Here is a 26,591-nt window from a genome sequence, read left to right as displayed (position 1 = left end):
GTACAAACTTAGTTACCCGATTTATTACCTTACCCAGTTCCATCTGCTGTGAAATCCTATCCCCCCCTTCCTGAAGCAAATTTGTTGACACCTGTTTTATTATGGGAGGAGGCCTCCCATACACAATTTCGTATGGAGTATAGCCTTGGGACTGTGGGGTCATCCTGAGTCTGAGCAGAGCCGTCGGAAGCAAGTCCACCCAGGAGCAGTCAGTCTCTCTGATCCACTTGGAGAGTCTCTAAGTGTCCGGTTGGCTCATTCCACCATCTCAGAACTCTGGGCCTATATGCAGTGTGCAGTTTCCACTTGATGTTTAAAGTTTTGCTTATTTGTTGTACTAAATCAGTTACAAAAGCCAGGCCATTGCCTGATCCAATGCTGGTAGGAAATCCAAATCTGGGAACTATTTCCCTAAGCAGGCACCGGGCTACTTCTGATGTTCTTTCAGTCCAGGTAGGAAAAGCTTTTACCCATCTCGGGAACGTACATACCATGACCAGCAGATAATGGTAGTGTCGGTGAGGTTTCATTTCAGTGAAGTCCACTCCCAGGTGGTCAAGGGGCAGTGTGCCTTTCAGCCGAATACCGGAGGATTTTGTCTGAATCCCTGAGAGGCAGCATTAACCTGTGAGCAGGCAGCATGGCCTAGGTGGGTCACTTGGTGTGTCTGGCTTACCAGAGTGTGTGCCAGCTCCTCCAGTACCAATAATTTGCCATTTGGCCATTCCCACCATCTCTTTTCAGTCTTGATGGCCCCTTCCGCTCTGGCTAACCTGACAGCTGTTGTCCTTGTTTTATCAGGCTAGTGCCAACAGTATATAGGACCCAATTAGGGTCTGGAACCTTGAGCCCTTCTTTCAAACAAACCCCAGATACCTTACCTCCTCTTTGTAGATCTGTGCCTTCTTCTTTGACACCCGGTAACCTGCTTCCATCAACAGCTGGAGCAGTGCATTTGTCCCTTTCCAGCATTTTTCCTTGGTCTCAGGCAGCCAGCAGCAGCTCATCCCTGTACTGAAGGAGCAGACATCCATACTCTTTCAGATGGAATGAGTCCAAGTCAGAAGCCAAGGCTTCCCCAAAGATGGCTGGAAAGTTTTTAAACCCTTGTGGGGGAGTCCAGATGAACTGTTTTTTGGTGATCCTGACTGGATCTTTGCCCATTCAAAGGCAAAGATGGACTGTGAAGCTGGTTTAGGCGTATGCAGAAGAAGGCATCCTTGAGATCTAGGCAAGTGTAAACTTTAGTCCTCGGTGGGAGGAGGCTAAAGTAAGGTATAGGGGTTTGGAACAGTGAGGTGTAGAGTCACAGTAGCCTGGTTGACTAGCCTGAGATCTTGTCCAGGACTATGGTCCTGTCCTCCTTCCTTTTTGACTGGCAGGATTGGCGTATTCCAAGCCGACTGACACTCTACTAGAATGCCTGCTTGTTTCAATCTATTGATGTGGGGCAGTATGCCAGTTCAGGCCTCTATCCATAGCGGGTACTGGCACTTTCTAACCAGGATGGTGCCTGGTTTGAGTTCTATTATCACTGGGGCGTGATGTTTAGCCAGCCTGGGGGGTGGGGGGGGGGTTGTCTTCCACCCAGACCTCAGGGAATAATTGAGTTAACTCTCTCTCATGCTCTTCCAGCCTACCCGGTTCTTCCTTCGCAGGCTCATGCAACCTCTACTCATCTTGGGGTGGTATTGAGAGAGAGGGCAAATAAGTCATAGAGTCCATCCAGAAGTTAGGCCTCTCCTCAGGGGAGAAATTCACTTGTGCTCCTAGTTTGGAGAGCAAGTCTCTTCCCAACAGGGGTACTGGGCACTCAGGAATGTAGAGGAATTCATGAATCACTTGGTGCCCCCCCCTCTCCCCCGCCCACCATGTGACATTTTCTGGGCTGGCAAAACGATTTAATCAGCTCTTCTCCCGATACCCCAGTTACAGCGGTAGTCTTTTTGGACAGAGGTACCACAGGTTTTGTTACTACCGACAGTTCTGTTCCTGTATCAACCATGAAGTCAATGTTTTGGTCCCCCACTTTTACGGTTACCATGGGCTCTGAGGGGCCTGATATCTCTGAGCCCTGGCAGCCCTAGTTAATTTCCAAGTCAGTAAGCCCCACAACTGCGGGAACTTCCTCTTCCTTCCTTGCCTTAGCGCATTCATTCTTCCAGTGGCCAAAACCTCGGCACCGGGCACACCGGTTTGGCTGTAACGGGGACCGGGGCCTCCCTTGGGACCGGCTGAAGGACTGTCCTGTCCCTGGGGCAGATGAGGTTTTCCGGAGGGCCCGAGATAGACTTTCCCAGAGCAGCAGGTAGCACTGTAAATCTCTTGGCTGTTCTCTTTCGTTCCCTCCGGCTCTCTGGCAGAGCGCAGTCTCTGCTTAATTCCACCCTCTCCCTCCCCCTCTTGTCAGTACTCACCGGGAGAGGCGTGTATAGCTTGGGCGGTTCGGTTGGAGCGGGATCCTGGAAGTGTTGGCCAGAGGCTTCTGTCACCGGGATCGGAGCCTGCCAAAACGGCGGCTCTAGGACCTCCGGGAGAGCTGGGGGAAGAGCAGCGGCTGCTGCAGGAACTTCACCTGGCCCTGGATCGGGCATTAAGGCGGCCTCCGGTCCTGGTGAGTTGTGAAAGAAAAATTTAAAACAGTTCCATTTTAGACAGCATTACAATTCTGAGCGAGAATCCCTCCCAAGAAGAAGAGAAAAAAGCTTCGTCAAACCAACCAATCAGAAGGAGACGAGTTACCCTCCACCCCTAGGCCATCTAGAAGGCGGGAGAAGCTCCTCACCCCACCCCCGTCCCACCAAGACTTCCCGCTTCCCCGGCTGCACAGTATAAACTCGCCGATCCCCGTAAGTTTTCCTTCCCGCGCACCGTATGAATTAGGCAATCCCCCTAAGCTTCCCTTCCCGCCGTCCTGCTAGACAGTATAAAAAAGACTCGCCGCTTTCACTCGGGGCTCCTTCACCATTGTGTGAAGAGAGTCCCTGCTCGACCTTGTAATAAAGCTCCTCACTGCTTTTGCATCGATCCGCGGCTCCTGTCGCGTTTGGGGGAATTCCGCAATCCGGGTACAACATATGGGGGCTCGTCTGGGATCCCCCGAGTCCTTCAGGACCCGCGCTTCGGAGGATGAACGGCCGGTAAGCAATAACAGCAGCTGCATCTGTATCAAAGGGGGCCCAATCTGTATCTGTCTGCAGCTGGAAATTAAACCTAGGCGGACGCTCCGATAATGGTCTCCAGCAAGAGGCCGGAGGAGACGTCTTCCAGCTCCCACTCTGCAGTCCCCTGTGTATATATATATACCTGTGTGGGGACTACTCTGTACTTTCTTTCTCGGGATTGCGCGCTCTGTTATTTGTCTCGTGTGTCGTCTTGTTTGTTCATTGTGTGACTGACTGACGAGGGGAGAGGCCCAATCTAGATGCTCTCCGCTTACCTTAATAACTGGATTCAGGGTCCAGAGTACTCAGCTTGTCTGCCAATGGACCAGACCCAGCGGCCGCAGATGGGACCCTTTTGTCCCTGGTGTCCTCCTGACGCAGACAACTGGCCAGAGTGCCCCGACCGGTAAAGAACAAGAGACTTTATTAACCTCTCCCCTCTTCCCTCTCTCCTCTCCTTAGCCATCCTATCCTTCCCGTTTTTCTAGTCCCCCGGTCCTGGACGCAGGAATCTGGTCGAAGGGCCTCAGCTTGAGCTGAGGGTTGGAGACTGATCACCTCCTCTTGGCAGGGAACTCGAATTTTCTGATCTGGTTTCTGGTAGGGCCGAGTTCCCGTCCTCCCTTCTCTGAACGCCCAGGGAAAGTCCCGTAATGCCTGGGTGTCTGCAGGTGGCAGGAGACGTCTGTAAGTCCACCCCTTTTGCCCCTCTTTCCCGCCTCCTTCTCCTTCTTTCAACCTGGCTTTCTTTCCTCCTGTTAAAATCTTTGAAGACATCTGAAGTTTTGTGTCTCTATAGAAGGTTTTCTGAGGGGCTGTATTCTTGCATTTAAGGGAGTGTCTGATGAAGACTGCCAGGTTTATATGTGTGTTTTAACTCTGTTCTGTCTTGTGATTTGTGACGGCTATTTTGCTTTGTCTAGCCACCATTTAGACCTGCCGTCATTTTGTTAAAACTTGATTTTCTTTCCCTGTGCCTTGAGACCAGGGCTCTCAAAAACACTTATTTAGACCATCTGAGACAGAGGGGAAAAAAAGAAAAAAAGCCTTTAAAAATGTTATTTGTTTAAATTTTATATTGTAATATGTAATTTATGACCAAACTTAGAAAATGAAGATAGATCTTGCACTGTGTCTGTCTAAATATGTTTTGGTATGTCTTTGTTTCTGAAAAATATTTTTAGGTTAATTTGTAAATGAGCTCTATTTAACTGGCTTAAAAAAAGGGGGGGTAAGCGCTTACAAATCTAATAATTCTAAATTAAACAATAAATTCCAGGTTCAGGTGAACTGAGAAATATTCAGTATTAAATACCTGATATTAATGTTTGTTTGTTGCCCTATCTAATACAGACATGTCTTAGAGTAGTTAACATCAAGTGAAATATTTTCATTGTACCTAGGTTTAATATAAGTTAAATATTATACCTGTTACAAGTTTGTCGACAAAGAAATTACCTTGAGTAAAAAAAAAAAAAAAAAAAAAACTTGTAAAAAATGTAAATGAGATATGAGTTTGTATGTAAACTCTATTAAAAATAATTATTCTTTGAGAATATCTGTCTACAATAGTCTCCCCAGATTGGCGTAACTTGAATTTCTGAGGGTTGTGCTAAACTAAGTATTGGAAGTCTATTAAATAATTACGTCATTTTCAAATGAAATAAGATTTTGAAACATTTACTACTAAACACTGATTTCCTTTTACAGAAAAACTAAAGAGATTTGAGACTATAAATGAGTAACTTTTGATGCCATCCTAAAATGTTTTAAGAAAACAAGGGTTTTAAAAATTATCACTGGTATTTATGCTCACCAATCTATAAAATGCTAATATAAAAGTTAGCTCTTGGTTGCTAAAAGAAAGCAAGAAGTATGCTTTCAGTAAAAAAAAAAAAAAAAAAAAAAAAAAAAGTGTTAAAAAATACTAAAAAGAGTTATGCATGATCAGGATTTTCTAAAATTAGATTGCAATTAGTTAAATAAATGGATTTTGTTAAAAATGACATGGTCATAAAAAACTGGTTAGAGCCAATTAGGTAAAGCTTTTAATTAATCTTTTTGATAAAACTTTCTGAATCAAATTCTTTTAATTTCCCTTGACATCTAGCTAGCTTTGGGGTATTTCAGAGGACCCCTGAAACATCCCAAAGATAGATATCAAACTATTTATTTGGTTGGTTAAATTAAAAAATAAAAAAAAGAGTTCACCTAGATTTGTTAGGCAAAATCTGTGATAAGCCTTTGGTGTGAGTTTCCCAGCCCTGTTTTATATTAAAAGTTCAGTCTGAGATCCTACAAGTGCTTCAGCAAAATAAAAAGTCTATGATCAATTCTGTTATGTGATATTAATGTAAAAGTTTTTTTCTGAAGCTTATCTCAGTAATCTATCTTTGGATGAAGATCACATGCCTCATGACCTGCAACCAGGACTGAAAAAAGACAATTTAAGAGACTGTCTCCAACCTGGCTAAAAGGACTTTTTATCAGGTACTCTTAATTAGTTCATGCACAATAAAACTAAAGAGAAATTAACTCTTAGATTAATCCCCACCTCCAGAGGCCCCTGCACTGGATTGGCCTATAGAAAAGACAGCTGACCTGATCTCACCTTAAAATGATGCTCAAACAGGAAATACTACAGTACACCAGGATGGAAAGACAATGACATCAGAGGTAGACAGCTTGTCCAAGATGCTGGACCTGATTCGTGTGATCGTTTATAGTGTTCTCTTGACTTCTTAGACCTTTGTATATAAATAAAATGCTTTTCTATCATAGGCCTGATTCTATGCCAGTTTTAAAAATCAATCCAATTGTTGGGTTTGTGGCCAATCACCTGTATCTAGGTCTGGGTTACTTTGGTAAATTTCTCTACTACAAGACTCTAACTTGTTGGCCCTGAAAAAATTTACTTGAAAAAATTATAGTCATATTCAGGTCACCGTGATATTACTAGATGAGATCCCCTCACCAGGCCAATTAGTAATGCCTACTCTGACTCTGGCCATAAATTTGAGCCTTTTTCTATTTCTCAAGCTCAATCAGAGCAAAAAAAAAAAAAAAAAAAAAAAATGTTTAAGCAAAAGAAAAAAAAATCTCTCACAATTATAAGATAAATTTATATAGATAACACCAGGCTATGGTAATTTAGGTTTAAAGTCTCCTCTGTGTTAAAAACAATTAAATCATACTAAAAATAATCAGTCTAGTAACACGAGAAAACTGGGCTGGGTGCGCCTTATAGATGGTGGTGCTAATGTATAATTTCTCTGAAAGATAAATGTTCGTACAGAGTAGACTAAGTCAGATGACCTGAGATATACTGGGCTGCATCTAATAGAAGCTCTTACATCTTACTCGTGACTTTACTAGTACTGCTGGCTATGTTCTTTGTATTTCACCTGTTTTACAAAATTGCCATTTCTTACAGTGCCAAATGTGTGATTGAGGCCTCTGATAACATAATATATAGTTCCCTATGAGATCAATAATGATGGCAGTGTAACTCTAGATATGAGAAAAAACAAGAAGAGGGAATGTTTTCCTGGACCAAGAGGCTAGTAAGACAGGTGGTCCAGAGAATTTTAGATACTGTTTTACGGGCTAGTCCAGTAACAGCACATTGAGTGGCCGGTCAACAAAATCTTTGCCAAACCTGAGAATAGACATTCTCAGCACCATGGGATAAAATGGTCCTGAAATGCCCCCCTCAAAGTCGTGGTCAAGTTTATGAGCAAAAAGGGGCTCCGCCAGCTGAAGATTGACACTTGCCATCTACATCTACAGCGATTATATCATGGCCACTGCAACTGCTGACTTTCAACGGCCCTGAAAGGAGTTCAGGGTGAAGATCAAGAATGAAACACTCGGTGCTCTGGAAAAAACTGGCAGAACAGGCCTTCAGATAGTTAGATCTTTTCAAGAGATTTTATGAGTCCCAATTCTTGCATCTTCTCATACCTAGAGAAACACTGACATCATTAATGGTGCCATCTGCTTTGGCTATTAAAAAATTTTTACAATTAAAAGTCAAAATAGAGTACTCAACGATGGTTCAGACATCCTGGGAAATAACCAGGTGTTACTATGAGTGTAATTTCAGATTAGACATTGTATTGTTAAACACTTGAGTTTTCTGAGTCATGTCAGGCTTAAATGCCACCATTCTCAAAACAGTGTCTGCTAGAAGCTAGTAACATCTACCTTACTTTTTATAAAACTAAGCAACTGGCCACCTGGCTAAAAGTCTCCCTGAAGTGCCAGTTCCAGACTGGGTTTCAGGCCTATTCTTCAAAAAAAAAAAAAAAAAAAATTATTTTGTCTATTAAAACTCCAGTTATCCCTTCTCCAGCTACTACTAACTGGGTATGTTACAAGAAAATGGCAGACCAAGGGATTGAGATTTTAATCATACAAGGCTCAGGTGTAAGACTTAAAACTCAGAAATACTCCCAATTCAGTGTCTCTTCTCCAAGCTGAGGCAGTCCTATGCCCCATCTTGACAACTATCACAGTCACAGTTGCCCCGTTCCCTAAATTAAAACTGAGCAGGACTCTGTGGGGTGGCAACTCTGGAGTGCAGATCTGCTGTACTGTAAAATATAGGCTTTATTCAGCCTCCTTGACCTTCCCTGAGTTTCAAAGGGCAGATTCAAACAATTGCTAATCAAGAAAGGAAAAAAAAAAAATACAAAAACAGAGGGGAAACAATCAAATGGTGGTACAGCCTTGAGACGGGTCCTGGTTCCTACTCAAAGAAATATGTATAACAATGTCTTTGAGTTCTACAGAACTGGAGCCCACCCAGGTGAAAGATGGTAACTTCAGAGTAAACACAAGATTCCTAGAACACAGCTCTGTTGCTTGACCACCAGCCAATCATCCCAGCGGTGCCTCCTGTTTCTGGGACCAGTGATGATCATCCTATTAGGTCTCCTGTTTGGCCCCTGTCTATTTTATCTCTGAGAGGCGCCAACAGTTTCAAACTAAGTTGCGGTTATTACAAGAGTAAAAGCTGGTTTCAGATATAAAACACCCCAACTTAGATCAGGTAGAGAGAGACTTCTGCTCTGCTAGGCAGGCCTATGCCCAGGCACAGCAGGAAGAAATTACAGAAGAAAGAGACCTCCGCCCCAATTCCCAAAAAGCATCTTGAGTATGAAATCTCTCAAGAGAGAGTTATTAAGAAAAACACTTTGCCTGTCCGTTCACCTAATGTTACGCAGAACTCAATATTCGACTGTCTCCACAGATGGTATAGTTGACTCTGTAGAAGACCCATGATTGGGTCTTCCATAGGAACTAGAAGAGGGGGAAATGTGAAAGAAAAATTTAAAACAACTCCATTTTAGAAAGCATTACAATTCTGAGCGAGAACCCCTCTCGAGAAGAAGAGAAAAAAACTTCGTCAAACCAACCAATCAGAAGGAGACGAGTTACCCTCCACCCCTAGGCCATCTAGAAGGCGGGAGAAGACCCTCACCCCACCCCCGTCCCACCAAGACTTCCCGCTTCCCCGGCTGCACAGTATAAACTCGCCGATCCCCCTAAGTTTTCCTTCCCGCGCACCGTATGAATTAGGCAATCCCCCTAAGCTTCCCTTCCCGCCGTCCTGCTAGACAGTATAAAAAAGACTCGCCGCTTTCACTCGGGGCTCCTTCACCATCGTGTGAAGAGAGTCCCTGCTCGAGCTTGTAATAAAGCTCCTCACTGCGTTTGCATTGATCCGAGGCTCCTGTCGCGTTTGGGGCAATTCCGCAATCCGGCTACAACAGAAGCAGGCGCGTCATTATGCAGCGTGGGGAAGGGGTCAGGTCATCCCCGTCCAAATCCTGTAGAATTTCCTTTTTTATCATCAGTCAATTTTTGTGCCATTAATCATTTTCCCTTTCCCTTCTGGATACAGAACCTTGCCCAAGTAGGAGGGTCTCAAGCTAACCCTAGGATGCAGATTGATCCAATAGATGGAGATTGACCCAGGTGTCCTGGCTCTCCTGTCACTACTGTGTAGATTGCTTCCACTATTGTTGAGTTCATGGTGTTCTCTGGTGGCCATCCTTCTCCCATAGAGGGCCATTTGACCACAGAGTATGCGGAGGTGGTTAGGCTTCATCCTCACCCCACAGTCTCCTAATCCCTTCTTTAAATTTTTAATCATGCACTCCAATACAGCTGCCTTAGATTCACTTCCCCCCATCTTGCTTACCTTCTTGGACCTTCTTCTACTTTTCCTTTTCGTTCTGTCTACGAAGTTCTCAGTACCCTATGTACTTCTGATATTTCCACTCAGTGACACTTAAATTGCCATTCTGCCTCCTTCCTAGTTGGGGTGAGAAAAGCGTTACCTGCCAGATCCCAGAGGGAGAAGGGGGATCGGCGTGTCTTCACCAGCCGGGTAGCACAGCGAAAACAACATCACATGGTCCAAGACTGTTTCTCCCTTAAAGTCCGTCTGCCTTGGTGGGCTTGATCAGGTGCGGATGAAAAAACAAATGAGTTAAATATCCCATGTCCCAGGCCATCTCCGGAAAAGCCAATTCATACTCACTTCTGTATCCCCCTCCTTCTAGCCTAACAACTCCGAGGGGTCAAGAATTTCACAGCAGACAGGACACCTCCTGGGGGAGGGCAGAATATGAGCATACAAGGACCAGTTTCCTATCCTAAAAATCCCCTGGCGATCACTTGGTAATAACTTTCCCCGAAACAGCGTGGACACACCTCCTAAATGAACTTCACAAATTAGCTTTCTAAACCCTAGCACGCTCACCGACCTGTCTACCAAGCAATCGCCGCCTGCCTATTCCAGGCTCCTGTGGGTCCCCGCTCCTTCTACTCCCTCCCAAGGGGGTGATCAGGCCCCCTCTTCCACCCTGCAGGTGGGTTCCTCCTCACGTGAGCGCTCAGTTCCCCTGCTGCCGTCCTCTACCTGCTAATGTGAAAGGTCCGGGCATTGAGAAGCAGAATCCTTCCAGAGGGGCGAGGCGCCTTCCCCTTTCTAGGAGATTCAAGCTACAAAGCCTCGGGGTGGCCTCAAATGAGACCAGTCTCCTCAAAGTGAGGAGTTTCCCGGCCAATGCACCAAATGTTATAGCCACACTTTCCGGGAAACAAACTCACTCAGAAGGACAATACAGATAGTGGATTGCAGTTTATTACCCCGGCGGGCCCATGGCAGAGTCTCCTCTTAGCCAAGGGCCCTGACCAGCATTTGTGGAAATCTTTTATACCCCACGTGTATGTGTCCAAACCCACCACCCCAATCCCTTGATGCTTACAATTGAAGGGTAAATACAGTCACAATAACCCCATCATTCATGTGTTATGTGTTCAAACAGTTAATAACCAATAAGCCTGTGCTTACATCTGATAGATAGTGTCCGGAGGCAGGGGTGATTAGTGTCTGTTTTCTCTTAGGTGATGAGTAACCTGGATATGACCTTCAAGGTTCCCCTGTCCGGAGGGTGTGTTCTCCTTCCACTGTCGTTCCCACAGGCACTAAGCAGAGAGTTCAGAGTCCACTGGAGAGGCGGCCGAGCACGATCAGCACAGACAGGCCTGAGATGGAGTCCAGGCCCTATGAATTCCTTCTTCAAATTGATGCTTTTGAACTGTGGTGTTGGAGAAGACTCTTGAGAGCCCCTTGGACTTCAAGAATATCCAGCCAGTCTATCGTAAAGGATATCAGTCCTGGGTGTTCATTGGAAGGACTGATGTTGAAGCTGAAACTCCAATACTCTGGCCACCTGGTGTGAAGAGCTGACTCATTGGAAAAAACCCTTATGCTGGGAAAGACTGATGGCAGGAGGAGAAGGGGACGACAGAGGATGAGATGGTTGGATGACATCACCGACTCAATAGGCATGGATTTTGGTGGACTGCGGGAGTTGTTGATGGACTGGGAGGCCTGGTGTCTTGCGATTTATGGGGTGGCAAAGAGTCGGACATGACTGAGTGACTGAACTGAACTGAACTGAATGGATTAGTGGTTTCCACTTCTTTCTTGCATTTCAGTGTGAATTTGGCAATAAATAGTTCGTGGGCACAGATACCAGGTCTTGGAAGGCCACACCCATCCTAGAAGGAGCCCCTCTCCAATCAATCAGGCTGACATTCTTTGTTTCTAGAAGATCCCGCCCTAAATGCTCCCTTCCTGAGGTCACAGGAGTGCTGAGTGTGAGGCTGCAGCTCTTGGCTCTTGGACCTGGGTCTCCCTCTTACATTGTTTCAAAAACCCTCACAGGCTGAGTCAGGTGACCTGGTAGTTCTGTCTGTCAGGTCCGGAATTGTAGTGTGGCCTGCACTCTGTAAGGCAGAAAGAAAGGAGAAGAACTGGCAGGGGTGGTCTGCATAGAGAATGCAGGAAAGGTAAGCACCAAACAAAGCATGTGATTAGCATATCAGGTTAGTCTGGATTATCCGCTGCAGACCAGGAAGGAGAAAGTAAAATAGGAGCTCTGAAAATGCAAAGGGAAACAAGAAAACTATTTCTTCTCCATCATTGCAGCAGTTGCAGATTCAAGAGTTGTGTGGATGCCTTTAAAGTTATTTACTTAACACCCAGATGTGAGTTTGTGATAAAAATCCCCAGAGGAGAGGCAGAGCTGGAGGAAGAAGAGGAGGAAATGGCAGCTTCTCAGGTAAATGTCCTGTCCCGGGTCTGGGGCTGTGTCTGGTTTTCCTCCTGAAATGTCTGGTCTGAACATCTGCAAACCTTCAATTCTCTGCTACTAATTTCTCTACCTAGGGTGTTTGTTGCCAACTGCTTATTTCTTCCAGTTTTTCTTGTATTAGAGAAGACTGGCTCTTTAGACAGTTTCTTCCTTATGTCCCAGAGCCTGTTATCCAGTGTATGTATCCTGGCTTTCTATGGAGCATGATGAATTCTCAACATTGTTCCGTCAGTTTCAATGTTGAATATATTCCCTTTGTGAAAGACCAACACGGGGAGGCACTGGTATCAGGGATTCCCAGTGGAATTCTGTTCTGTGTTGGGATCCTAGGAAGTAGGGGAAACGCCATGATGAGTTTATATCTGGATGCACCTTCAGGTCTTTAAAACAGGAGCAAAAGGCAATGCCCTTGGAAATAGAATGGACTTAGTGGTCCAGATTTTTTTTCAGAATATTTTCAAAAATAAAAAAATGTAGTTGAGACTATCCTCTTCCTCTGTGTTGATAAGAGAGACTTACTAATTAAATGTGGTATTAGGCTACATGTCACGGGAGGTATTTATGAAGTGATATTTGCTTAAAACTAACATTTTTTAATGATAGATTCAGATCATGGTTTCCATAATATTGACAAAATACCCATGCAGTGGTAATGCATTCTTCCATGTACTTCTAACCCCATGACTCTGATGGTCACTGGTTTAGGTACTTCTGTGAGATTCCCATGCAACGCAGCTCATGTGTTTTCCTTTTGTCTTTAACAAGTGTCTTGGGGAAAAAAAGTGAGGGATGTGCCTAAACTATCACAGTTAATGGGGGAATCCCATATGCTCTTAAGTTTCTCTTTGCTTTGGAAGATGACTGTGTTTAGTAGAGATGCTGGTTTGGGGGATTTTTGTCACTCCAGCCCAGGTCTGATCATTTCCAGGTACACTCCATGCTCACATCACAGAGTCTCATCACATTTTTCTATTTTCCGAAATGTTTATAAGAATCTTATTAGTGTTAATCTATGTTCAACTGTATTAAAATTTGAACTATAGCTCTTTGGAAATGATGTCGATTTTCAGGAAATTAAAAAATTTAGAATCAGAGCTTTACTTTATGTTACATCATTCTGTATTTCTGTATTCTAGTTTATTTAAAGAAATAAAATAATATTATCCTCATATATTTATGTACATTTTTAATAAGTTAAAAATTTTTATGTTACTGACATGAGGACTTTTCCCTATTAACTATTAATAAGTATATAGTCCCATTTTAGTTTATGTGTCTCTCCACAAACCTGTTAACATGATTTGATCGCTTTTTTCTATATATATATATATTTTAAGATTTTCGGAAGAAGGGAATAGGTACCTACTCTAGTATTCTTTCCTGGAGAGTCCTATGGGCAGAGGAGCTATTATTTCTGTTGCACATTCAAGATTCTGTAAAAACTGTCAGAAAGATATACAGTATATACTAAATTGTTAAAATGATTCTTGCTGCAAGGTTACTATCCTATAAGATCAGTAAAATCTGTAAAAGAATTTAATTTCAGACTTAAGTGTGAATTCTTCCCTACTATTCTCCTTCATTGCTGTTCAGAAAGGTCATTTGTGGAGCAGAATTTGCAATATTAGTAGTTCAAATAAGCTTGGTAAAAATGTGGCACAATATCTCCACTCCAGAACTCTTGGTTCAGAATCTGCTTTTTAAAAATGTTTCCTGGTTTTTGGTAGACAATTTATCCTGGGTCACACGAGTACAACACTCAAAAATAAATATGCCAGTGTTGATCTGATTACATTATAGTTTCTCTTCCACATCGGAAAAGTTTCTTGTGAAGCATATCCTCTTTTCTTGGGGTTAAAAATGTGGTAGAAAATGTTACTATGTGATACCAGAAACTACACTAAATCAAAATCAGTTCTCTGAAATTACTGCTTTCATTTAGGGTCAGGTTAGGAAGTCTTCGCTTGGCCATATGACAGCCAGTCAGTCAGTCAGTTCAGCCATTCAGTCATCAGTCCTGTCTGACTCTTTGCGATCTCAGTTGTGTCTGACTCTTTGTGACCCCAAAGTACATGCATGTGTACTTTGTATTTCAGGGACGGCTGATGTTCCAGGATGTGGCCATAGACTTCACCCAAGAGGAGTGGGAATGCCTGGACCTCGGTCAGCGGGACTTGTACAGGGATGTGATGTTAGAGACCTACGGGAACCTGGCCTCCTTGGGTGAGGACAACTGCCTTCCAGAATCTCTTTTCCACCACTGGGTTTGGTGCCTGCATTTCTAGAACGTCTCCTAGAATTTCCTGCTTCCACCAACACCTTCAGCTCCCTGCTTTCTAGCAGGAAAAGGGTATCTGTGAGTTTAGAAAGAAAGCCTTCATGGTGATTCAGTATGATTCTAACCTTTTTCTTCCTTGATGTAATCTGCCTCCTTCACTCTAGCGTGGTGGTGATTGAATCAGTTCCATGGTATTAAATAGTGACACCTTCCTCTTAAAATCACATTTACACTACTTACTTTCACCTTGTAGTACTTGACCAGAATGTCAGGATCTGATTTTAATGTATTTGTTAGTATTGTAAGGGTGCTTTCAATAAAGTATTTGGGGGAATCATCCTCGAGGCTGTATTAACATTCACCCGTGTGTTCTCTTATCACCCAAATACATATTGGGTTGGAAACTTATGAATCTCTAGCAAAACAATTATTACTTTCTCTGATGAACAGGTCTTGTTGTCTCTAAGCCGGACCTGGTCACCTTTCTGGAGCAAATGAAGAATCCCTGGGGTGTAAGGAGAACGGACACAACAGCCACATACCCAGGTAGGTGTGAATGGAGGGAGCTGATGACTCAGGTGAGAGGACCCAGGAGCAGTGAGGAAGTCAGCCTTTGTCCTGTGGCTTGGGAAGACGTGCTCCAGTGGAAATGATTTTCAAGAAGTCTGGGTTCATTTCTGTTGCTGTCATAGACAGACATTGCCTGGCTCCTTCTGCCTCTCAATCATTCATGAATTCAGCTCCGTGATTACTTTTCTCATACACAGTGAGAATTCAAATTCTCTTCTTGGCTTGTGACAACTTGCCTGATTTGGCTGCTCTTTCATTTCTTGAGGGTCCTAGAAAAACTGCCCATTGACCAGTAAATATAAGATGCTCTTTTTAAAGTTTGTTTCTACCTCTAGAAAGAAGTGTGTGAGTGGAATTGTAAACAAACTACCAATACTCTAGGATTATTGGAGACAGAATTTATTTTCTGATTTATATTTTCTAAAACACTAGAAGCTACAAATATGACCTTATAAATTTTAAACTCATTTCAATGTATAAAGCAAAACTTCCATAAAATGAGAGAATGCAAATCTCTGAGTTACACACACAATGTTTCACATTTCTTTATGTGAAATCATTTTAAATATCTGAAGTGTATTTGCCACAATTCCTCAATGGTAAAACACTTTAATATATTCAATTAACTCAAAGATTTCTTAAATAAATTGGCAAAATAGTTTAGAACATTTTCCACCATCTTTCTAATTGTTGTTTCAAACTATTAACATTTTAGATCATATAAAGTCCTTTTAAGTCCTTTAAATCCTTATTGGATTTAAATCCTTATTGTTTTACAATGTTGTACTCTGGTACAGCAAAGAGAATAAAGTACACGTATAAATAGCCACTCTTTGTTAGATTTCCTTCCATTTGGGTCTCCACAGGTAACTGACTAGAGTTCTCTGTGATCCCAACATATTTTTTAAAATCTCACTTCTTATTTAATTGCTTAAGACTCTATTATCTCATTTGTTATCAGTTTCCAATGACCCTCAGTTTCTAAATACTTGTATGCCAGTATCATTTATGATGTTTAGATATAAGCATCTAATAGAATGTGTTCCAGTAGAACACAAGTGGTAAGAAGTGGATTAAAGAATTGGAAGGCACCTAGTATTTCTGAAAATGTTTGGTGTCTCCATTTAAGACGTCTTAGGGCAAAAGGTAATCATTAGACTGCGTGTCTCCACTTCATTTAGTGGTTCTTGTAGCTTATTATTTTGCCCCTTCCTCTGCTCCATACTCTTTGTCCTCTGGTTTTATTACGTGTTCTGTTTATGTGGTCTCTGCCCTGAAGGCTGCACAAGTTCCTCTTGTTTCTTGTGCCTGCCCTTTAGGGGCTCATTTTGGCCCTGAGGTTTGTGCCCTGATCCCCTTGATGGGCACTTGATTGCTGTGACCCCAGCCTGCCCTGGATGTTGAGCGGAGCTTCCCCTTCACTCTGTGGCTGTCACCGCCATGTCTGTGGTGGGTGTGCGCCCTGGTTGGTGGAACAGAGCCCCCAGATCTGTTTCTTCGCTGTGATCCTGATCTATGTGGAGGCAGGTGGGATTGGAACACACCCCCGGGAGAGAAGCCCCTGAGGATTGCTGCTCTGGGAATGTTCCCCTTGGGACGTGCTCTGTGCGTCACTTTCCCCCATTGGCTGTGTCTCGTGTGACCCTGGCTGGCACTCATCTTGGCCCCAGCTCAACCATGGGTATGCGGGCACACGGCCCTGGGGTCTCTCGGATGTTGTTCTCCCCGGGTCACCAGCATAGATCCCCTGAACTCAGGGCCTAGGTCCCAGGTACTGTGGTGCTCTTGGGGCAGCTCAGACTCCAGCCTGGCCCCGTCCCCTCGTGTCCGAGCCCTCAAAGTCTACAGTTGCTAAAGCCACACCTGCTGTGATCGGGGGCGTCCCCCTTGTCCTTCAGATGCTCTGTAGGGGCTGAGCTGACAAAGCCGGTTGCCTGTGTAAAAGCGTGGTTAGTGCAGCTGCGAGCAGAGACCTCAGCTTTGCTTCCTTAACCCTGGGGCTCAGCTGCGCTTTCAGCTCCTTCTGAGCATGTGGCCCACCCACGGGTGTCTGCTCCAGAGGCTGCCCCAGGGCACAGGGGTCTGCTGACGGGGGAGGAGGGGCATGCGGGAGGCCGTGGCTGGGCCTCAGTAGAGCCCACCGGGTGGCGGTCCTCCCTACTGCCAGGGATGAGGGGCCAGCACGGGGGAGAGAGGCTGCGGTGGGGTTCTTCCCTTTGGGCCTCACTCAACAGTGGCGTCTGCCCTTTGGTGGTGCAGGCTTCCTCCACAAGCGTCCCATTTGCAGAGCTCCTCCCTCCCTCCCGTCCCCTCAGGATGTGTCCTCATGGCCAACCGCAGTCCTCTGCCTGGGTTGGCTCTCCAAAGCCCACGTTCCAGCACCCAGCCCTTGTGTGCAGGGGTGGACACCCTTGAGGTGGACACCCTCTCAGGCTGGGTGGGCAGGGCAGGGGTCAGCACCCCCTCTGCAGCTCTCACTGCCCTGCTGCCACACGCGGGTTGCCATGTTCTCTTCCACAGAGAATGAGGCTCTCCTTCTGTCCAAACTGGGCTCCCCCAGTGAGGGGCTCCCCCGGATGTGGACACCTCTCCTCTCTTCAGATCCCCCCAAGGTTGCAGGTCCCATCCCAGTTCCTCTCCTCTTCCTTCTCCTTCTTCTTTTTTAGTCCACCTGGCTCAGCAGGAATCTTTCTTTCCTTTTAGGTGGTGTAGGATCTTTGGTAGTGTTCAGAGGGGCCTCTGTGAGAATTCTTCCAATTCTGATGTATTCCTGATGCATTTGTGGAGAGAGATGAACTCCAATCTGCCTAATCCTCTGTCATCTTGATCCTTGGGTCCCCATTTTCTCTAAATCTTCAAGGATATTCACTGAGAATAGTAGATAAGAAAGCTTCTATTTGGTATCTTTCAGCTGTGTCTTCTCACAACACCCATGGTTTGATGTCAAAGAATCCAGGGTTTGAAAATTCAATCCAAAAAGCAAACCTGTATGAAAGAGCTCACCTCGGAGATGAAAATTTATCCAAAGACTGGGGACATACAAGGGTATGTGAAAGACTGAGAGGATGTTTATATGGACATAAAGAAATTGAGACCGTTTCACATACTGTGGACATGACTGCCAGAAGAAATGAGCACTGGGAGTCAAATTGGGGAAAGCACCCGATTCAGTCATCACCGTCTGCCGCGCAGTGTATCTTTGTAAGCAATGACTCACATCAGTTTTTGAAACACACATGCTCTCTGAGAGGAAATGTGGAAAATCTGGAAGGTCATCCAGTCTCTTCTCCAAATGCTCGTTCACACCACTCTGAACATAGACTTCGATTACACATACATTCAACCACGTCTGAAAAGGAGAAGTTTACACACGATGGAGAAAACCCACAATATAATCAACTTGAGGGATCTGTGAGCCACGGGTCATTATTCTTCCACCAACACACAGGTTCTCTCCAATCCAAAATGTGTAATGTTGATAATAATGGAAGAGTCTTAATTCAGCTATCACTGTTTGATACATGTCATGATAGGGTTAATATAAAGGAACTTTTCATGTGTAATAAGACGAGTCAGGCCTTTAGTAGGAGCTCCAACCCCAATAGTTACCAGAGTATTTATGATGGAGCAAGAAACTCTTCATGCAATGACAGTGGATATAACATTGGGCAACACTCTGATCTTAGGAAACATCAGGCACCTCAATCTTCAGATAAGGATTCTAAAAGTAATACAGGTAGGAATATCTGTTATGAAGCATCAGGTCTTTCACTAAATAAGAGTATACATATTGGGGAGAAGACTTACAATTGTAGTGAATATGATGTGTCTAATCAGTCTTCAGAACTTATTCAACAGCAGAGTATTCAGAATCTACAGAAAAACTGCAAGTTTAAGAAATGTGAGAAAGTCTTTACTAATGCTCTCAATCTACGTAAACATAGGAAAATTCATACAGGATGGAATACTTTCAAATGTACAGAATGTGACAAAGCGTTTAATCATAGTTCAAAACTTAGTCAACATCAGCGAATCCATGTTGTCCAGAAGCCTTATAAATGTAAGGATTGTGGCAAAGGCTTTAGCCGGCACTCAGGTCTTATTTGCCATCAGAGAATTCACACTGGAGAGAAACCTTATAAATGGCACAAGTGTGCTAAAGCTTTCAATCAATACACACCTCTTATTAAACACCAGCAAATTCATAGTGACGAGAAGCCTTACAAATGTAAGGATTGTGGCAAAGGCTTTATTCAAAGAGGAAGTCTTACTTGCCATCAGAGAATTCACACTGGAGAGAAACCTTATAAATGTCAAAAATGTGGAAAAGCTTTCAGTCAGTACGCAACTCTTACTCAACACCAGCGAATTCATACTGGAAAGAAGCCTTATAAATGTAAGGTTTGTGGCAAAGACTTTAGCCGGCGCTCAGGCCTTATGTACCATCAGAGAGTTCATACTGGAGAGAAGCCTTATAAGTGTAAGGATTGTGGCAAAGGCTTTAGCCGGCACTCAGGCCTTACATCCCATCAGAGAGGTCATACTGGAGAGAAGCCTTATAAATGTAAGGATTGTGGCAAAGGCTTTAGCTGGCACTCAGGTCTTACTTGCCATCAGAGAATTCACACTGGAGAGAAACCTTATAAATGTCAAAAATGTGGAAAAGACTTTAGTCAACACTCTACTCTTACTCAACACCAGCGAATTCATTCTGGAGAGAAGCCTTATAAATGTAAGGATTGTGGCAAAGGCTTTAGGTACCGCACAAGTCTTACTCGCCATCAGAGAATTCACACTGGAGAGAAAACTTAATAATATAAAGAATGTGGAAAAGCTTTCAGTCACTATGAAACTCTTACTAAACACAAGCGAATTCATACTGAAGAGAAGCCTTATAAATGTAAGGATTGTGACAAAGACTTTAACCCAGCACATTGGTCTTACTTACCATCAGATAATTCATACTGAAGGAAATCTCATAAATGTAAGGAAACTTCAGAGGCCTTAATCAGCTCTCTCACCTCACTGGACATCAGAGAGCATGTCCTGGAGGGAAACCCTAGTAATGAAGTAAGACATGGAAGAGGTTTGTCCTGAATATACAATTCAGGAGACAAAAGACTTATTTATATAAGAAAGATATGGAATGACATAAAGAAAATATAGAAAAATATTTATAAAAATTCAAATCTAAATAAATATCAGAAAATGCATACTAGAAAGTATTTCATAAATCCTGTTTTCTGATGTTCCTCTTAGGGAGAAATATTGTAGACAGTGATTCATAGTTAAAATAGACAGAAAATTGATATGTTAGTATGGATCACAAGGTGAAGAGGTGATGTTTAGCCATGTACAGTTAGTAGCTATGTATGTTTGTTGATATTGACATGATTTGTGATTATTTGAAAACCAAAATGAATGTAACTGAATTCTCAAATTACTTCATGCTATACTTCATTTCTAGTGTGCATGCAAAGTTATGCTTTTGATGGTTGCTACCTCAAAGATGAGAGAAGCCATTCTATCTAGGACGAAAACATTTATATTTTTCTCCATTATAAGATTAAGGACACAGGAATGTAACATATACAGTGAACATCTAAATGGTGGTGTTTGTCATTCATGTCACACATCCCTGTAAGTCACTGTGATGTAAATGTTCAGGAAATAATTCCACAGATTAAAGTAAGATTTCCATTTTCAGTAGTTACATCACTTGCTTTCAAAGTAACATATAATGACAGTTCACTAAAATCTTGATGTCTTTTATAATATCAACAGAAGTCATGAATATCAGGTGACATGTTTAAATTAAAGACATCTCTGCTACGCTAGAAATGAACGGAAAACCCTTCCCAGAAAAGTCATGTAATTAGTGTATGTCTTCTTAAATGATTAGCCTCCCTTTTGTAAACATAGAAATCACAGTTCTGAGATCATTGTATCAGAGGAAAGATTATCATTGTTTATGCTTATAATCTGTATTTTAACCAAAGTGACATACCGGAGTGTAAAAGGTTTTATTCTGTGTGTGGTAAGCATATATGCTAATCAATAAAGCTGAAAGGTTGCTTGTATAAATGTTGATGTGTAATGAATGAAGTGTTAGCCTAGCAATTGAAGGTTGCAGGAAAGAATATCTAACCAGAAACTTTTCGGTAGCATAGAAGGGTGAAGTCTGTAACAATTAGTTTCCTTCCTGCCCTTAAGCCTCACATCATTAGATCATGTATTTCCCATCATTTGTCCATTGTACTTTTCCCCCTCTCTCTTTAACCACAGGGACATTGTGACGGTTCTAATAAGAAGGATCATACAGAGTACTGTTGAGAGCTCCCCTGAACTGCTCCATGCTATTGCTGCCTCAGCATCTGTCTGGGGAGCAGGCAGCCTGCAGGTCCTTTAACTCACACCAGCCAGTCCTGTGAACACTTGCACCAGAAGACCCCCTTCCTTGAGACCATCAGGCTTGCTGAACCCCAGGGACTATTCACAGGCTCCCCTTCAATGCCACCCTCACAGAGCCACAAAATCCTAGTCCTTTTGGTCTGAATGGACCCATCCACACTCAGACTGGGGAGCCCACAGCACTTCACCCAGGGCTCTTATAAAAATCTGAACCACAATTACTGCCTCTTTCTCTGCTCACTTCTATCCTTGACCTCACTCAGAGCTTGCTGTGAATTCTCTCAGGACCTAGAGTCATGAACTCACCTGCTTCAGTTGTCCTTTGTTCTTCTGTTGAGCTAAGTAAGACTTTTCATGGGCTCATTTAAGCAAATGTAAATTTAACATTTGTCACAAATATACTTAAACGTCATGATGGTAAAATTCTGAACTAAGATTTGTAAAATCTAACCCTGTTTCTTAGCATATGCTTTTGTAAGGCTTAAAGGGACTGTTTTCTCCTGGCTTTGACATACATTGAATGCAATATATAAATATCTGAAAGTATATATGTTATATAATTTATACAACATACATTGAATAGAATAAATAAATATCTGAAGGTATTAACGCTAGCATTGAGAAACAAGCAACATGTGAGTTTGTGTGTGTTTTCATACACATTTACTCAAAGGATTTAAAAATGCTAGACCACAACTGCTCATTTCAGAATTGCAGATGGTTTACTAAAATTGCAAATCTTACAAATTTGTCAATTAATCTATTTTGTCTACTATTCTGGGCATTCATTTCCTTAAATGTCAAAAGGTTATGTTTTTTAAGGAACTTCCACACTGTCCTCCCAAGTGACTGCACCCGCTTACATTCCCTCCGGCCATTCAGGAGGTGCCCTGATCTCCAAGCCTCTTCAGCGTTTATGACATTATTAGTGGGCTTTCTTGTAGTTGTTATTCTGTCAGGAGGTGATGTATCACTGTCGTTTTGTTCTGCATTTCTTATTATTTAGCGATTCTGAACATCGCTCTTTTGCCTCGTGCCCATCTAAAGGACCAAGTTGCCTCCGCCCCGCACCCAGCCTCACCAGCTGAGGCGCACAGGCTTCATCTCCCCAAAGCTCGTGGTTCATGTATTGTTGAAGCCTGGCTTGGAGAATTTTGAACACTACTTTGCTAGCCTGTGAGATGAGTTCAATTGTGTGGTCGTTTGAGCATGCTTTGGCATTGCCTCTCTTGGGAATTGGAATGAAAACTGACCTCTTCCAGTCCTGTGGCCACAGCTGAGTTTTCCAAATTTGCTGGTATATCGAGTGCAGCACTTTCACAGCATCATCTTTTAAAATTTGAAAGAGTTCCCCTTGAATTCCATCACCTCCACTAGCTTTGTGTGGTGTGATGCTTCCTAAGGCCCACTTGACTTCACATTCCAGGATGTGTGTACACATCCCTAAAAGAGAAGCATGAGGTGAAACTAGAAACTTTACTTAATGTCTGTGTAGATTTATCGTGACACATATGTATCTTCAGGTGGGGAAAGATAAGTTGGAAGATTGTCTACGTGTGGGAACAGGATGTATATGGGAAATCTCTGTACCTTACTCTCATTTCTGCTGTGAAACTGAATCATCTAAGATATTGGAACTGGTACATGCACACTGAATATTTTTTAGAATAGACACTATTAGAAAAATGGACATGCTCCTCTATTTAATTTTTCCTTAGTCAATTACCCCTTAAAGATGTGAGAGAATAGAGCTATTTAAAAAGAGCAGAGAACAAACCATAGTGTATGATTCATAAAACCTAGAAATACAAACATGAAGGAGAGCAGCAACATTTTTCTGTGTTGAAAGTGAAGTCACTCTGTCGTGTCTGACTCTTTGTAACCCTATAGACTGTAGCCCTCCAGGCTTCTCAATCCATCGGTTCTCCAGGCAAGAATACTGGAGAAGGTTGCCATTTTTTTCTTCAGGGGATCTTCCTGACCCAGGGATCAAACTTGGGTCTCCCACATTGCAGGCAGGCTCTTGATCATCTGAACCACCAGAGAATCCCTTTCATGGATTAGTTTTTGGGTAAGTTCACTAATGACATAACACTGATCATTATTTCTTTGGTTGGTCATCAGATAGCTTTTAGGGCATCATTTTGAAAGGCATCTGTCCCTGCCCATAGACTGTTAACCCAAGGTCCTCTGCTGCCTCTGGTTTATTTTTAAAGAAAGCTGTGATGGAAACACCTCCAGGCCCCTTGACTCTGAAGTAGGAGGCCTCCCACCTGCACAGAGGTGTTCACAGTGCAAATCATTTTGTGAAAGCCAGGGTCCCCAGGTTACAGAAGGGAGTAAAATAACAACAAGAAACCTAAGGACTCAGGCCATCTTTCCTAGAATCCTGAGAGCAAAGCCTTGCAGGAACCCAGGGCCCCCAGGTGATTCCCACCAAACACTCACCCCTGCCCTCCCCTCCCCCAAGGGCACAGGCACGGGCCACACCCACCCGAGAAAGAGCCCCTCCCCGGGAATCAGGCTGAGGTTCTTTGTTTCTAGAAGATCTCGCCCTCAACTCTCTCCAGAGCTCTGGGGCAGGCAGAGCTGAGGGCTCAAGCTCAGGGCTCCTGGAAGCGGTTATTCCTGCTGCATTGTTTCAAAGACCCTCAGAGGCAGAGTCAGGGGGCCCAGAAGTTGGGTCCCTTGTCTCTTGTGAATTCTTCTGGGGCTTGGCTCTAATGCGAAAAGAAAGAGAACTCTCGAGGTGGTCTGCAAAGAGAGTGGGGAAAGTGAGCACCAAACCCAGGAGGTGATTAGCATATCAGCCTAATCTTGATTTCCCACTACAGCTCTGGGACCGAGGAAGCCAGAAAAGAACTCAGAAAAGGGAGAGAGAAAGAAGACGTTCTCTTCTTTTTCATTGCAGCAGCTGAAGGTGAAAGAGCTGTGTGGGTGCTCTTAAAGGTATTTTCTCAGCCTATATGCGAGTTTGGGACATAATATGCCCAAAGAAGACGCAGAGCAGGAGGAAGAATACGAGGGAATGGCAGCTTCTCCGGTAAAAGTCCTGTCCCGGGTCTGGGGCTGTGTCTGCGTTTCCTCCTGAAAGGGCTGGGCTGAGAAGCTGCACACCTTTACGCTCTGATTCTGATTTTTCTCCCTTGGGGGGTTTCTTGCTGTCACCATGTTCTTTTTCCTTTATTTCTTATAATGGTGAAGACCGGCTTCTCCCTTGTGTCCCGCAGCCTTTTCTTCACTCTATTCTGGCTTTCTGCACAGCATGATGAATTCTCGAGAAGAATTAATGACTTCCCTTTGTGAGAAATGAACACGGGAATTCACTGGTATCTGAGATTCCCAGGGGAATGTGGTTCATGTTGGGATCCCAGGGAAGTAGGGAAGTGCCGTGATGAGTTTAGGTGGAGATGCAATTCAGTTCTGTAGAACAGGAGTAAAAAAAAAAATGCCCTTATAAATAGAATGAACTCAGCGGTGCAGAATTTCTCAGAAAACTTTCAGAAATCAAAAAAGTAACAGAGATTCTCCTGCTTCAAGAAGAAAAACTTACTATGACATATGCTATTAGGTTACAGATCTTGGGAGCAATATATGCAGTGGAAGAGCATAAAATGATTATTTTTCATAGTAGATTGAGATCATGCTTTTGATAATGTTGCCAAAATACCTGGCAGTGGTAATACATTTAACCATGTACTTCTTACAGCATGACCTCAGATGTTCATTGGCTCCTGTGCTTCTGTGAGATTCCCATGCTATGAAGTTGTTTTTTTGTTTTTTTTCCTGTCTTCTAAAATTTCCCTGGAGAAGGGAATGACTACCCATTCCAGTATTCTTGCCTGGAGATTCCCTTGGACTGAGGAGCCTTGCAAGCTGCAGTCCCTGAGGTTTCAAAGAATAGGGCATAACTGAGTGACTAACACTTTTCTTGCTTTTAGTACTATGTAGGAATACAGAAATTTCTGTAAACTTTCAGTAGAGTTGTCTCTGTATATTTGGCTATATTTTATGACAGTCTAGAGTCCATAAACTAATGTAAAATTTCAGCTCTGCCATTTTAAAAATTGTTAAAATATCTTCTAAAGGATGCAAGAGCAACATTATTGATTTTAAATTATTTCTCTTGCACATTGAAGACTCTGAAAAACTGTCAGAAAGAAAGTTTAGTTCAGTCGCTCAGTGGAGTCTGACTCTTTGCAACACCTTGAATCCCAACACTCCAGGCCTCCCTGTCCATCACCAACTCCCGGAGTTTATTCAAACTCAAGTTCATCGAGAGTCGGTGATGCCATCCAGCTTCTCATCCTCTGTCGTCCCCTTCTCCTCCTGCCCCCAATCCGTCCCAACATCAGGGTCTTTTCCAGTGAGTCAGCTCTTCGAATGAGGTGGCCAAAGTATTGGAGTTTCAGCTTCAGCATCAGTCCTTCCAATGAACACCCAGGACTGATGTCCTTTAGGATGGACTGGTTGGATCTCCTTGCAGTCCAAGGGACTCTCACGCGTCTTCTCCAACACCACAGTTCAAAAGCATTAATTTTTTAGTGCTCACCTTCGTTCACAGTCGAACTCTCACATCCATACATGACCACTGGAAAAACCGTAGCCTTGACCAGACGGACCTTTGTGGGAAAAGTAATGTCTCTGCTTTTTAATATGCTATCTAGGGTGATCATAACTTTCCTTCCAAGGAGTAAGCATCTTTTAATTTCATGACTTCGATCACCATCTGCAGTGATTTTGGAGCCAAAAAAAAAAAAAATAAAGTCTGACACTGTTTCCACTGTCTCCCCATCTCTTTCCCATGAAGTAATGGGACTAGATGCCATGATCTTACTTTTCTGAATGTTGAGCTTTAAGCCAACTTTTTCACTCTCTTTCACTTTCATCAAGAGGCTTTTTAGATCCTCTTCATTTTCTGCCATAGGGTGGTGTCATCTGCATATCCGAGGTTGTTTTATTTCTCCCGGCAATCTGGATTCCAGCTTGTGCTTCTCCCAGCCCAGCATTTCTCATGATCTATTCTGCATATAAGTTAAATAAACAGGGTGACAATATACAGCCTTGACTATATATTGTAGTCCTTTTCCTGTTTGGAACCAGTCTGTTGTTCCATGTCCAGTTCTAACGGTTGCTTCCTGACCTGCATATATAGTAGATGCTAAATAGTTAAAATGATTCTTGCCACCAAGGTTACTACTATGAGACCTGTAAAATCTGTAGAACACTTAAATTTCGAAGTTAGGTATGAATTCTTTCTTATTATTCTACCTTAGAGCTCTTCAAAATGGTCATTCATGGAGCAGAATTTTCAGCATTAGTAGTTGAAATAAGCTTGTTAAAAATGTGGCACATTGGTCCCACTCCAGAATGTTTGGATGGGAATGTATTTTTTAAAAGTATTTCCAGCTTTTTTCTTTTTTTTTTTTTTGGATAGACAATTTATCCTGTGTCACATGAGTACAACAGTCAAAAATAAGTATGACAATATTT

At 43.2% G+C, this 26,591-nt stretch overlaps 2 protein-coding genes across 2 annotated transcripts; both read left to right on the top strand.

Moving 5' to 3' along the window:
- The first annotated feature begins 2,833 nt into the window (after window positions 1-2,833).
- Window positions 2,834-18,102, top strand: LOC136159599 (zinc finger protein 736-like). Its single transcript, XM_065922000.1, has 6 exons — window positions 2,834-3,140; window positions 11,674-11,806; window positions 13,936-14,062; window positions 14,568-14,663; window positions 17,599-18,049; window positions 18,093-18,102. The coding sequence occupies exons 1-6, from the start codon at window positions 3,130-3,132 to the stop codon at window positions 18,100-18,102; spliced, it is 828 nt and encodes a 275-aa protein (XP_065778072.1). The 5' UTR covers window positions 2,834-3,129.
- A 2-nt stretch (window positions 18,103-18,104) lies between these two features.
- LOC136158910 (zinc finger protein 665-like) lies at window positions 18,105-20,202 on the top strand. The gene is made up of 2 exons (XM_065920758.1): window positions 18,105-19,567; window positions 19,602-20,202. Exon 1 carries the CDS (start codon window positions 18,153-18,155, stop codon window positions 19,497-19,499), a length of 1,347 nt encoding a protein of 448 aa, XP_065776830.1. The 5' UTR covers window positions 18,105-18,152; the 3' UTR covers window positions 19,500-19,567; window positions 19,602-20,202.
- The last annotated feature ends 6,389 nt before the right edge of the window (window positions 20,203-26,591 follow it).

Source organism: Muntiacus reevesi, chromosome 2 (assembly GCF_963930625.1).
Source record: "Muntiacus reevesi chromosome 2, mMunRee1.1, whole genome shotgun sequence".
In the NCBI taxonomy this organism is placed as follows: domain Eukaryota; kingdom Metazoa; phylum Chordata; class Mammalia; order Artiodactyla; family Cervidae; genus Muntiacus; species Muntiacus reevesi.
The sequence above is the reverse complement of the archived record's forward strand: the minus strand, read 5'-3'. Positions and strand labels throughout refer to the sequence as shown.

What these genes read in the sequence shown, in the direction of transcription:
- LOC136159599 (XM_065922000.1), top strand. An exon ending in AGGAAATGGCAGCTTCTCAG is followed by an intron (nt 11,807 to 13,935) that starts GTAAATGTCCTG and finishes TTTGTATTTCAG; the next exon opens with GGACGGCTGATGTTCCAGGA. An exon ending in CGGGAACCTGGCCTCCTTGG is followed by an intron (nt 14,063 to 14,567) that starts GTGAGGACAACT and finishes TCTGATGAACAG; the next exon opens with GTCTTGTTGTCTCTAAGCCG.
- LOC136158910 (XM_065920758.1), top strand. Translation starts at nt 18,153, where the DNA reads ATGTGTAATGTTGATAATAATGGAAGAGTCTTAATTCAGCTATCACTG.